This window comes from Narcine bancroftii, chromosome 6, assembly GCF_036971445.1.
Source record: "Narcine bancroftii isolate sNarBan1 chromosome 6, sNarBan1.hap1, whole genome shotgun sequence".
NCBI lineage: Eukaryota > Metazoa > Chordata > Chondrichthyes > Torpediniformes > Narcinidae > Narcine > Narcine bancroftii.
Window position 1 is genome coordinate 207,021,762 of NC_091474.1, and position 12,920 is coordinate 207,034,681.

General features: G+C 46.6%; 2 protein-coding genes across 10 annotated transcripts in view; one reads left to right on the top strand and one right to left on the bottom strand.

Moving 5' to 3' along the window:
• The window catches only part of ankrd6b (ankyrin repeat domain 6b), a 194,777-nt gene extending 184,059 nt beyond the window's left edge, over positions 1-10,718 (bottom strand). For 2 of the 7 annotated variants that reach the window (XM_069887332.1, XM_069887329.1), the window contains exon 1: positions 10,150-10,718. The gene's annotated coding sequence lies outside the window, so the exon portion shown is untranslated. Of the gene's footprint in view, positions 1-2,296; positions 2,409-3,708; positions 3,802-5,007; positions 5,139-10,149 lie in introns of those variants that run through there. The other 5 variants (XM_069887328.1, XM_069887326.1, XM_069887331.1 and 2 more) reach the window with 4 other exon arrangements.
• Positions 9,630-12,920, top strand: part of LOC138736994 (ras-related GTP-binding protein D) — a 37,170-nt gene continuing 33,879 nt past the window's right edge. Inside the window, exon 1 of one of the 3 annotated variants that reach the window (XM_069887336.1) lies at positions 9,630-9,957. In XM_069887336.1, coding sequence (XP_069743437.1) covers positions 9,888-9,957 — 70 coding nt within the window. In that variant the 5' untranslated portion in view covers positions 9,630-9,887. The other 2 variants (XM_069887335.1, XM_069887337.1) reach the window with 2 other exon arrangements.

Below are 12,920 nucleotides of genomic sequence, written 5' to 3' on the forward strand. Positions count from 1 at the left end.
AGGTGAGAAATTCTTTTTTCACTGTACCATCATTTTATGTTCAGGCAGGAGGTACAGTACCCTGAAGTTTGGCACCTCTAGATTTAAAAAAAAACAGCTCCTCCTCTCCTCCCCAAACAGCCATCAAGCTCTTGGCATTATCCTCAACGCCAAACACTACTACCGATTCAGCAATTTTTCTGTACCATTTAATTCCAACTGTGAACATCACTTATTGTTTTTTTCCTCTTCTTTCTATATCTTTTTTTTGCCTTGTTATTACGCATTGGGCATTTTATGCAACTAAAATGCTGCAGAAAAACACCTGTTGTATCTGAATATTGTACTTGTGTATATAACAACAGGCTTCATTTCTACCATGTAGTTTCAGGTTTGTATCCCATCAATCCTTTTAAACCTGTCCCCTTACACAAATACAGAATGGAGTGTCTTAGGGTTGAAGGGGGGTGGGGGGTGCGGGGGATGAACAGTACTAAAATAATGATTTAAACTTTTCTAAAAATGAACATAAAGAGTCACATAAATAACTTTTAACGATTGCATTTCTTGCAGTTTTTTTCAGTAATATAGAACCTCCAATCAATTATTAACAGCTATATTAAAAAAAATATAAGAATATTATTTCAGATGGCATCCCACATTATGGGCTGGGGGGGGGGGGGGGGGGGTGGGTGGAAGGAGATTGCATTCCCAGAAAACCATTGGTCCTGTGATGCCATTGGTCCTGTGATGCCATTGGTCCTGTGATGCCATTGGTCCTGTGATGCCATTGGTCCTGTGATGCCATTGGTCCTGTGATGCCATTGGTCCTGTGATGCCATTGGTCCTGTGATGCCATTGGTCCTGTGATGCCATTGGTCCTGTGATGCCATTGGTCCTGTGATGCCATTGGTCCTGTGATGCCATTGGTCCTGTGATGCCATTGGTCCTGTGATGCCATTGGTCCTGTGATGCCATTGGTCCTGTGATGCCATTGGTCCTGTGATGCCATTGGTCCTGTGATGCCATTGGTCCTGTGATGCCATTGGTCCTGTGATGCCATTGGTCCTGTGATGCCATTGGTCCTGTGATGCCATTGGTCCTGTGATGCCATTGGTCCTGTGATGCCATTGGTCCTGTGATGCCATTGGTCCTGTGATGCCATTGGTCCTGTGATGCCATTGGTCCTGTGATGCCATTGGTCCTGTGATGCCATTGGTCCTGTGATGCCATTGGTCCTGTGATGCCATTGGTCCTGTGATGCCATTGGTCCTGTGATGCCATTGGTCCTGTGATGCCATTGGTCCTGTGATGCCATTGGTCCTGTGATGCCATTGGTCCTGTGATGCCATTGGTCCTGTGATGCCATTGGTCCTGTGATGCCATTGGTCCTGTGATGCCATTGGTCCTGTGATGCCATTGGTCCTGTGATGCCATTGGTCCTGTGATGCCATTGGTCCTGTGATGCCATTGGTCCTGTGATGCCATTGGTCCTGTGATGCCATTGGTCCTGTGATGCCATTGGTCCTGTGATGCCATTGGTCCTGTGATGCCATTGGTCCTGTGATGCCATTGGTCCTGTGATGCCATTGGTCCTGTGATGCCATTGGTCCTGTGATGCCATTGGTCCTGTGATGCCATTGGTCCTGTGATGCCATTGGTCCTGTGATGCCATTGGTCCTGTGATGCCATTGGTCCTGTGATGCCATTGGTCCTGTGATGCCATTGGTCCTGTGATGCCATTGGTCCTGTGATGCCATTGGTCCTGTGATGCCATTGGTCCTGTGATGCCATTGGTCCTGTGATGCCATTGGTCCTGTGATGCCATTGGTCCTGTGATGCCATTGGTCCTGTGATGCCATTGGTCCTGTGATGCCATTGGTCCTGTGATGCCATTGGTCCTGTGATGCGCATGCATCAAGAGATTTTTTAAAATGACAAATTCCATGAGAGTGAATTTTTATTCCATATACAGTTTTTTTGGTAATTTTTGTTACATGAACTTCTGAAATGGGGAAGGGGGCTCCTCATTTATCCAAAGATACTATTTAATCTTTGGATAAATAAGGTCAAGTTACCATGGTGTTACTGTTGCATTGCTTCAATCCATGTGTGGATAATTGTACCTGTTTTATAATACACATTCTAACAACAAATACGATCACTTTACCCAAGTTATAACCAAAAGAAATTTTCACTTTACAATGTCATGGAAAGGAAATTCAATTAAAACAATGCTTAAGAATTTTCACAAGCAAAACTCATCTGCAGTAAATCATGGCTTTGAGAAATCTTAATATAGCTGTAAATTCCTAACCTGCTTTCAAGTCCAATCAAAATGTGAAGGACTGACAGTCTAAGATCCCTTCTGGCGAATAGAAGCCTCTCAAGCATTTGTATGCATCCCAGGTGGCCACTAGAATGGGCCAACAGTAGAAATGTATAGAACTGATCACATTGTGAAAGAAATGGACTGAATGTATCATACATTGTTTTAATATTTTATACACATTTTGAAACAAAAAAATCTAAGCACAATTGGTGCTAAATAATGTTCACAGATCAACAGATCCAATTTCTCACTTTTACGACAGTATTTTCCTCAAAAAGAATGTACGTCAAGACAGGTGGAGATGAGGGAGATTGCCATGGCTTCCTTCTACTTGTAGGAATCACGAGAAGACTGCCGTAGCGTTCCACACTCTCCTAATTGGAAGTGACATCACCAATTCTGGGCTGGATTCCTGGGATCCTTCACCTAATACCATGGACAAGGGCTGCATTATTTACACAGCAGGCCCACCTTCTGAGACTAGCCTAGAACAGAATTAATGAAAGAAAGCCAAGAGAGTTCTCTTCCCTCCAAAAATTAAATCTACATACTCCAGATCACAGTTCACAAGCTAATCACACAGTCAAGAACCTCACTCCTCCCTACAAACTGAACTACGATCTGATATAAAGAAACCCCAATTTTTAGAAAAATTAGAGATTTCCCACAGAGCATGAAGCTTTTGTGCTGTAATTTATAATGAATAATCTTACTTCAAACAAGGCTTCATCATAAGACTTTTCCCAGTGTCTAGCCACCTCTAAACTTTTAAAACCGTTTACAATTCTTCTTTATATTAAAAAATACACATATTGAGTTGTTTTCCAGACTAACCAGATAAGTGGAAGATCCGAGTTATCGTACAAGACCATATATAGATAATAAAATTTTCAACACAACTTACTCAATTTAACTCATGAAGCAAAGTTCTGCTTTTAACAGGAATGTGGTACAGTATTTAAAATGGTTATTACATTTCGCTTCAATTAGCTATCAGTAGTTTGAACCAAATTAGTACCACTGAACAATTCCAAATCACTTTCTAGAATCTATGAACATAATTTCATCTTTGGATAAATGAGGTCGTTACCATGTTGCATTGTTTCAATCCATGTAATAATTGCGCTAAAGTACAAATAAAGTTCAAGCAAGATGTAGCTTTACCGAGGTAAAACGCCGTGGTGAAGAGAGAAAAAAAACACCGTGTAATTTCGATATTTAAATCAAAGTTGCCAACACTGTTGCAAACAATAACATTGTTTTTGTTTGTTGGTCATTTCAAATAAACCAACTAAAGAGCATAGCCAAACTACCGTAAAAACGTGAAGGCCGTCCCAAATCATTAGTACACGGAGCAAATCCCATAACCTGGGAACCCAGCACACGAGAGCACCGACCTTGGCCGCCTGCCCATCACCGCTGGCCGCCGCGCTCGCCAAGCTGGTCTGGGACGCGTCCAGGGGATCGGTGGCGGAAAGCCCCCGGGGACCAGCGAGCCACGGAACGCTCTCTCCTACCCCCCCCCCCCCACTCTCTCTCTCTCTCTTTCTTCCCCCTCTCTCTCTCTCTTCCCCCCTCCTCTCTCTCTTCCCCCCCCCTCTCTCTTCCCCCCCCCTCTCTCTTCCCCCCCCCTCTCTCTTCCCCCCCCCTCTCTCTTCCCCCCCCCTCTCTCTTCCCCCCCCCTCTCTCTTCCCCCCCCCCTCTCTCTTCCCCCCCCCCTCTCTCTTCCCCCCCCCTCTCTCTTCCCCCCCCCTCTCTCTTCCCCCCCCCTCTCTCTTCCCCCCCCCCTCTCTCTTCCCCCCCCTCTCTCTTCCCCCCCCTCTCTCTTTCCCCCCCCTCTCTCTTTCCCCCCCCTCTCTCTTTCCCCCCCCTCTCTCTTTCCCCCCCCTCTCTCTTCCCCCCCCCTCTCTCTTCCCCCCCCCTCTCTCTTCCCCCCCCCTCTCTCTTCCCCCCCCTCTCTCTTCCCCCCCCTCTCTCTTCCCCCCCCTCTCTCTTCCCCCCCCTCTCTCTTCCCCCCCCCTCTCTCTTCCCCCCCTCTCTCTTCCCCCCCTCTCTCTCCCCCCCCCTCTCTCTTCCCCCCCCTCTCTCTTCCCCCCCTCTCTCTTCCCCCCCTCTCTCTTCCCCCCCTCTCTCTTCCCCTCTCTCTCTTCCCCCCCTCTCTCTCTCTTCCCCCCCTCTCTCTCTCTTCCCCCCTCTCTCTCTCTTCCCCCCCTCTCTCTCTCTCTTCCCCCCCTCTCTCTCTTCCCCCCTCTCTCTCTCTTCCCCCCCTCTCTCTCTCTTCCCCCCCTCTCTCTCTCTTCCCCCCCTCTCTCTCTCTTCCCCCCCTCTCTCTCTCTTCCCCCCCTCTCTCTCTCTTCCCCCCCTCTCTCTCTCTTCCCCCCCTCTCTCTCTCTTCCCCCCCTCTCTCTCTCTTCCCCCTCTCCCTCTCTCCTCCCCCCCCCCCCCTGCAGCGCAACCAGCTCGGGCTCACTGTCGCTCTCCTCAGCTCGAATTGTTGGCGACCTCCGCCGAAAGTGTCACCGAGACCCGCCTCTGCCCTCCCGCAAAATTAAAAGAAACCCCTCCAAGAAAGAGAAGCACTCAGCAAATGAAACACACCCAGCAGCGAGGGCCAACCCCACCTGGAAACAACGACCACGCAGCCCGCTGAGATAAAGGCTCTACAAAAAAAAGGGGGGGGGGGGGCGACAATTCACCTGAAATAAACGACGCTCCTTATTTCTTGCTCGCTCAAAGAATATCCCCGGTTCGCGAAGTTCAGTTTCCTACTCTTCGCTTTCTCACTACGCAGATGAAACCCCGCACTTTGCACAATACTCGCGTAAACCACCCGCCTCACTTGCAGTGGCAGCCCGAAGCGACTCCTGGGGGACACTGTTTGACACTGCAACACAGCCCCCCACCCCACCCCCGCCTGCCTCGGAGCGACCCCCGAGGAGAGATACATCATACACTGCAACTGTTTGAGGCAGCGCCACTGTCTCAAAGCAACCCCTGAGGACAAAGGCATACACTGAAACACAGTGCCACTGTCCTAGGGCATCCACTGGGGGTTGAACATACACTGCGACACTGTCGCTGTCTCAGAATAATTCATGGGGAACACAAATGGAGAGAAATGTTCATAAGACTGCAAGGCATTAAATAAGGAAGATAATTAAAAGCTGGTTTAATGATTTCCCTCTGTACTGTTCACGTCAGTACACAAAAGGGCTGGAGAAGCTCCCCAGGTCTTGCAGCATCCATGGAAAGCAAAAGACAGTCAACATTTTAGGCCTCAGCCCTTCTTCAGGTATGCCAAATAACAGACAGATACCTAAATTAGAAGTTTGGAAGTAAGGGGGAGGAAGGGCGAAAGAGCTCAGGCTAACAGGCAATAGGTGGATACAGGTGGGAGGTGGAAGAAAGGAATTATTTGCTGTATTTGACTTTGGGTTGTCTTTGGTGGATAGTACACAACATCTGACAATAAAGTTGAACTGGAACTCAATAGTCTAACATCGTTTATATAGAATTATTAGAAAAATAAATGAGGATTAATTTTAAGTTGAAGAGGCAGATTTGATTTGGAATGAACTGATTGAGTTATTCAAAGAGGTGACTCTTTTTGTAGATGAAAATAGATCTGTTGATGCAGTCAAGATTGGCTCAATCCGGATTTTGGAGAGGTTCCAAGTGGGAAGCTAGTCCAAAAGATAACAGCCCTTGGATTCTAGGGATATTTGGCCAATTGTGTCTGAAAATGGTGATGTATGGCAGAGAGTGACTGATGAGAATTGTTTTTATAATTGGAAGTCTGTGACCACTAAAGTGCTGCAGGGACTGGTGATAGACATGAATATGGGAGGTCCAATGAGGAAATTCATGAAGAGTGGGAAAAGCAATGACATACCAAATGTAATGGTGTAATATCAGAGTATTGGCTGAGATTGTAGTATACATTTGTCCTTTCTCTACAAGGCTAAATCACATGAAGAGCTCCTTTGAGATATACCAGAATATCTAGAATACTCTATACTCGTTCTTGACGATGGTCACAATTATAGTGGTTCTGAGATTTCTTGGCACATTCTTCACTTCTGAGATTGAGGAGAATTCGTCTCAGGAAGATTTCTCTGCTGTTTTAATACTTCAACAGGCATTGTGTTCACTCCTGAGAACATTTTAAACTCCTGCCAGGCCAGGAGAGCATCAAAGCTGTTGCATATAGTTTTCTTTTGGATTAAAACAAGTTTGTTGATATTAATAGGCATAGTGGTTAGTGTGTCTTTACAGTGCCAGCCATCGCAACCAGATGGGTGTTTGAGTCCCGCACCATCTGTAAGGAGTTTGTACATTCTCTCTGTGTCTGCACGAGTTTTCTCTGGAGGCTCAGGTTTCGTCCCACCATTCAAAACGTACCTGGGGTGTATGTTAATGGAGTGTAAATTGGGCGGCACAGACTTGTGGGTTAAAATGGCCTGTTACTGTGTCTAAATTTGTCTAAATTTAACATTTAAAAATTTCAGTTGAATATTTCTTTAAAGTATTCCTTCCAGTGTACACTGCTGGCCATGACATCATTAATAACATCTTCTGTTTCTGCTTCCCTGTGGGATGAGACTTGGATGTTTAGGCTATATATGGTCTTAACAACTTCCAAGACATACAAGAGCAGTGAAGTCATGTTGAAAATACCATCACAAATGCTGAGAAATTATTCTGCATTGTTACTGTTTCTCTTCAGCTCCATCAGCATAAAGATTTACTTGAAGTAAATTACAATGGATAAAATAATTCCAATCATGAAATTTTACCTGATATTTCATTTTTATGTTGTCCTTGTGACACCAATGAGATTTCAGTATCTGGGATAGACAAGATGACTACTTTTGGAGCATTGTGGGGAAACTTGGGCAACATTGTTCAGTGTTTCCTGTCAAGCACTCCCAGGATAATATGGTGGCCTGCAATTAAAGTACTATACACACCAAATTCCTCAGGCTATCTTACCTTGTCAACATTTCCAATAACAAAACCAAACTATTCTTTTCCCCACTCTATCTTTGACTCTCAGTGGGATCTATGCCCACGCCGATTGCAATTTTCAATCCTACCCCTTACCATTGCTGCCAACTTCCCTACCCAATATCTGGATCCACACCTTTCTCCAGATACTTTTGCCAGAAATAGGCAGGCCTGATCTCCCCTCCACCTCGCTCCACAATCCAGCCTGATCTCCCCAATCTCCTTCCAAAATGCCAGCCAGATCTCCTGAAGTAGAAATGTCTTTCATCCCTTCCCTCCACACCACCCTCTTTCTTCAATCAGCATTGTCTCTGGGTTCCTTTCCTCCCACTTCCTCTCCAAACACCAGCACCTCGAATGGCCACAGAATGGCCATTGTGCTCCTTCCTGCCCTCAGATACAGGAAAATAAGACTGATTATAACTGGAGCCACAGTGCCAGGTATTTTGGACTGGATGAAGACATTGAACTGGTCATAGCAATGATATTTTTCCAATAATTTGAAGTTTTTGGTGTAGATAGTTGTAACATCATGAAGTGCAAGATGTTGTAGTTTCATGTCTGCTCTAAGGTATTAATTTTCAAATCTTTTTTCCCTCATTTGACAAACAGTTGAATTTATGTGTTGTTATTTGTGTAGATAACATTATAAGATGGCAGTGCTGCTGGAGCCACTGTAAAGGCAGCGCTGCCACCGCGCGGGGTCTTGCCACCCAGTCAACTGCCATCGGCTCTGCATGGGCTTTTAATGGCCCATTGAGGGAGTCAACTATGGTTTTTAATTTGAGATTCCATGACCTCAGTGTCTGCGCCCAAGATGGAGGCACCTATTAATTGGCAGCAGCCACAAGGGGCTGCAGACTTCTGGGAAGTGGAGGACTGGAGCAGGGCATCAGAAAACGGGAAGACCAACCCCCATCTGAGACAACCCACGGGACAGTGACCACAGAGGTGGACCAACGAGGGGGCTCTATGGCGGGCTGCTGGCGACTCAAGGCAAGGAACCCACAGAAGCTGTAGACTGCTGTCGGGAGACTCTTGCAGAGCTGCAGACTGCTGGAGACTGGCTTGAATTGGCTGGAGGGGGACCAGGTATCATAACCAGGATGTGAGGAGATGCCAAGGGTGCCAAAAGTCCTGACTGTGTTGGAGGTTCCAATCTGGAGCTTGGGTTGTCAATGGTTTGGACTGGACTCTGGGTGGCTGCAGAAACTGTAGAAGCACTGGAGGTGAATCTACAGACACCCGGTAATTCTGTGGGGGAGAGATTCTCTTTTGCTTCTCTTTCTCTCACTCTATGAAATGTAAGAGGTGGGCGAATCTGTCTGCCTTGCAGCAGGCAAAAGGGAATCTCATGAAATAGGACACTTTTTATTAATTTGACAATAAATTGAATCTTGAATCGAAGATAGCGATGAATTTCATCATCAAAGTTTGCTTTGCCAAGAGTTGAGTCCGGAGATATGATAAAATAATCCATGTTTTCCAGGGTGTTAACATTAAAGCTTTGTCGTTGGAGCTCAGCAGGAGAGGTTGGTGGAGCAACTGTCTTGTGAACCTTTACCAACCACAGAATGGTCATTGCACTCCTTCCTTGGAGCCCCACAAATTATTTTCTCTGAGCGTTAGGCAAGTCAAAGTAAGGCCTGAAAGGCATCAACCAATTCTCACACAGCATCATCCCTCTGAGAAATTAAAAACGATCGATGACACAAGAGACTGAAGATGCAAAAAAAAAACCCCAACCTGCTGGAAGAACCCATCACCCGTCCCTGGTTCACCAGTCCCCTACTGGCCCCAGTGTCACCCCTCCCACCCTGCCCTCATTATACTGGCTCTCTCCCCTCTGCACTCTCAGCCTTGATTATGGGTACAGTCGGCTGTTTTTCTCTCTCACAGATTCTGCTTGACCCGCTAAGATTTTTTCTGAATTAATACCTGATACTTGATCCCTTCGTACCTTTAACAGAAGCAGAGGCTGGTGAAGGGCTGGCCTCCCCTGCTCCGTGAATTTGTGGGGAGGTACGATCATTGGAGATATTCAAAGTAGATGCATTTTTGAAACTTCAAGGAATTGAAGATGACCTGCACAGAGGAGATGATGCCTGGGGCAAATGGATCATTTTGAAGGGGGAGACGAAGGACCAAGTGGCCGGACTCCTGCTCTTAGGTTCTAAAGCTTCCAAAAGCAAGGGACAGGGTTGAGAGGTGGTAACACAAGACAGTGCCACCCACTCTAAAAAAAATGAACCAAGATGCAACAGGTTGCACACATTCATTAACACTTGATCCCCCAAACAGTTTGCCATATAAGTCGGTGTTACGAAGTGACGCAATTCGTCTTTAAAATAGAACGAATCCCAAAATAGTTGCTCCAAGCGGCGGATACAAGCAGCTGCCGGACTGGCAAGGCCTGCTGGCGTGGAGTCACTCTCCGTCTCCTTGTCTGTCACCGGATGTTTTCTGGGGGGGGTTGAAAGTCCGTCATGGTTTCTCACTATCAGGTGACGGTGAAACAACAACTGGGGCGCTCTGATGATCCAGCGTCGGTTGCCAGAGCTGCGGGAAGATGAGCGAGTGCGCCGGGGAGGCAGACGGCAGCGAGTGCGGCTCCATCGGGCTGGAGTTCGCTTACGGAGGTGAAGCCGGGTGTGCTGGCGACGAGGGGGCTCTGGGGAACGGGATAGCGCCCGACGAAGGTACGGAGGAAGCAATCGTTCGACTGTCCGGGTGTAGAACAGTCTGGGACTGTTAATGCTGTGCCGGGAATGATATCATTTAATCTGCACCGCGGGACGGCTGGTTATTTCCCTGATAGAAACATTTCTCACCTTTTAAGTGAAACAGGACAGTCTGCAGACGCTGTGATTTGTCGATGTCGTCTCCCGAGATGGAAGGGAAAGTGTTACCAGAGATGGTCCAAGTGAATCTGAGTTGGGTGAAAGTTAGCAGTAAACTGGATAAAATTGACCAGCTCATCATGGGGACATGAGGCAATGTAGTGGAGGAGCCCGATCTGTTTTTTATCAAAAGACTTTACTCAATAAATTATTTACCACTGTCCCCACCCTTGCTTTATACCCACACCTTCCCGTCACGATGTGTTACATTCTTTTCCATTGACATCATTACCACCTTGTCTCTTCTCCCCACTCTGTCGTTTGGAGGGACTTCCCCCTCGGTCTCCGGCCCTCACAGCCCACTAATGGAAGTTAGTGCGTCCCTCGGCACATACTCCAGCAGCCAGTCGGCAGCATTGCTGCGTCAACATGTCCATTCGCTGAAAGAACAATTGGTCTCGGGCAGACCAGTTGGTGGTCTTTTTAGCAGTTCTGGATGTCTGTCTCTGTGTGTATTCCCCGGAACAGTCCGTAGATCTGTCATACTGCTGCTGCTGGGGATGAACCGTGACGAGGACATCCTCCTCCAAACACTTTTAACCAATGCGCATTCCTGTGTCGGCTTGTTTACTCCACATAGCCAACAAAAACCAGACACAACTGGGGCCCATGCTGGGTACCTTTGACTTGGAGAAAATGGGACGAGAGTCAAAGGAGAAATTATTGAAGGTGAGAATAAGTTTCTGTCAGGTGATTATAGAAAGGGATTGTTTGGGTCTGTGGTTGAGAAAGAAACCAGGGTTTTTGGTATGGGGGATGAAGGCATATAGAGATTGGATGTCCTGAGTGAAAAAAGAGTTTTTTTGGGGTTCAGGGAACTAGAAGTTGTTGAAGTGATGAAAGACAGTATCACGATGTAGGTAGGAAGGGGCTGGATGAGGAAAGACAAAACAGAGTTGAGATAAGATGATATCAGTTCAATGGGGCAGGAGCATGTGGAAACAATGGATCTCCTGGGAAAATTGTGATTGTGGATCAATTGAGTAGGAGCTGTCGAGGCTGTGGGAAGGAGATGACCACAAATAGTAAGGTCAGAGATGGTGTGTGAGATGGGAGGTGGTCTGATGCTTTTGGGTGGGGTCCCGTTCAAGGGGTAACTAGGAGGAGGTTTCTGAGAGCTGTCATCTGGCCTTGTAAAGTTGGAGCTCTGTGCATCAGGTGACAATAGCACTAACCTTATCTGCGGGATGACAGTGATGTTGAGATTGGTGCAGAGAAAGTGAAGGGCAGTACATTCTGAGGGGGTAAGATTAGTAAGATGAGTGAAATGGGGAAGTCAAGATAGTTGCTGTCCTGATGGCAATTGGAAAATATAAAGTTCCAGAACAAGATGTCCAAAAGGAGAAAGAAGCCTTAAGGCAGAAGGGATTTTCGGTGGAAGAAGGTGGCACGGAGATGACGGAAGAAAAGTTTGGCATCATAATGTGTATGAGTTAGGGGTGAAGGGAGACAACGGTGAGGCCTTTACTGAGGACAGAGCATTCTGTTTCAGAGAGGGGAAGGTAAAAATCTGACAGTTGTTAGAGGGGGGTCAGTAGGGTGGAAGGTGTCAGGAGGAGGAGGGTCGGGGAGGTCAGAGGAGGAAATGGAAGGTTGGGAAGTCAGAGGAGGGAGGTGGGGGATCGGGAGAAGGAGGTGGAGTGGAGGGTTGGGGATTGGGGGAAGTGGAGGGTTGGGGGAGTAAGAAGGGGAGGTGGAGGGTTGGGGTGGTCAGAGGAGAGTTGGGGGTAGATGAGAGGTTCAGAGAGCTGGAGTGAAGAAAGGGGAAATTCAAGGGGGAGATGGGAGTGAGTAGGAAATTCACTGTAAACTACCTTCCCATCATTGGCTCTTTCCTCATGAACAACCATTGCTTATGTCTGAGCCCAAAGGCATGTGCGGCCAGATTTTATTGGTTATAGCAGCGAAGAGTAGATGTGACCAAATATGACATGGATCTGCCTTCCTGTTCACTCTTTCATCATAATGGGAATGGAAATTCATTCCCAATAATGGAAATCTGGAATCCAGTTATAATCAGATCAAATGAGCCCACATGGAAACCAAGTTTAAATCCATTGCTTTCTCCTGATGAAACAAGAAATATAAGAAGGTCAAAGCAGGAGCAAGACCCTGAGACTGCTCAGCCATTGAATTAGATCATGGTTGATCTAATCTGACCCTCAAAGGACATAGCCACTCTTCCTTGTACTGGTGCTCCCCTACTACTTATGATGGTCCAACTTACGATTTTTCAAAGTTACGATGGTTTGAATCAGTACTTTCAATTTTGAATTCCAATCTGCTCCCATGCTTGTGATGTACGGTGCATTACTCTCTCGCGATGTTGGGCAACTGCAGCATCGTGCGAGAGAATCATACAGCTTTCTTCATGCCCAGCATGCTTTCAGCTATGTACGTTAATGCTTTTTTTCAGTGTGGAATAAAGATACTCAAAATGTAATTATTAAAATTTTTCAGGCGCAGTATTCCTTTTTCGACTTAAGATTTTTTGACTTACGATGTGCTTGCCGGAGCGTAATCAGTTTTCGGTCTCAGTCTTGAACATGACTGCATTCTCCACGGCTCGTTGGGCTAGAGAATTCTAAAGATTTACAATTTGCTGATTGGCTCATTTTTGAATTAACACCACATTTTGGGTTAACACCTCCAGAATAAAATAGGACCCTCTGCTTCTTTAAGATGGCTGACTCTGCTGGTCG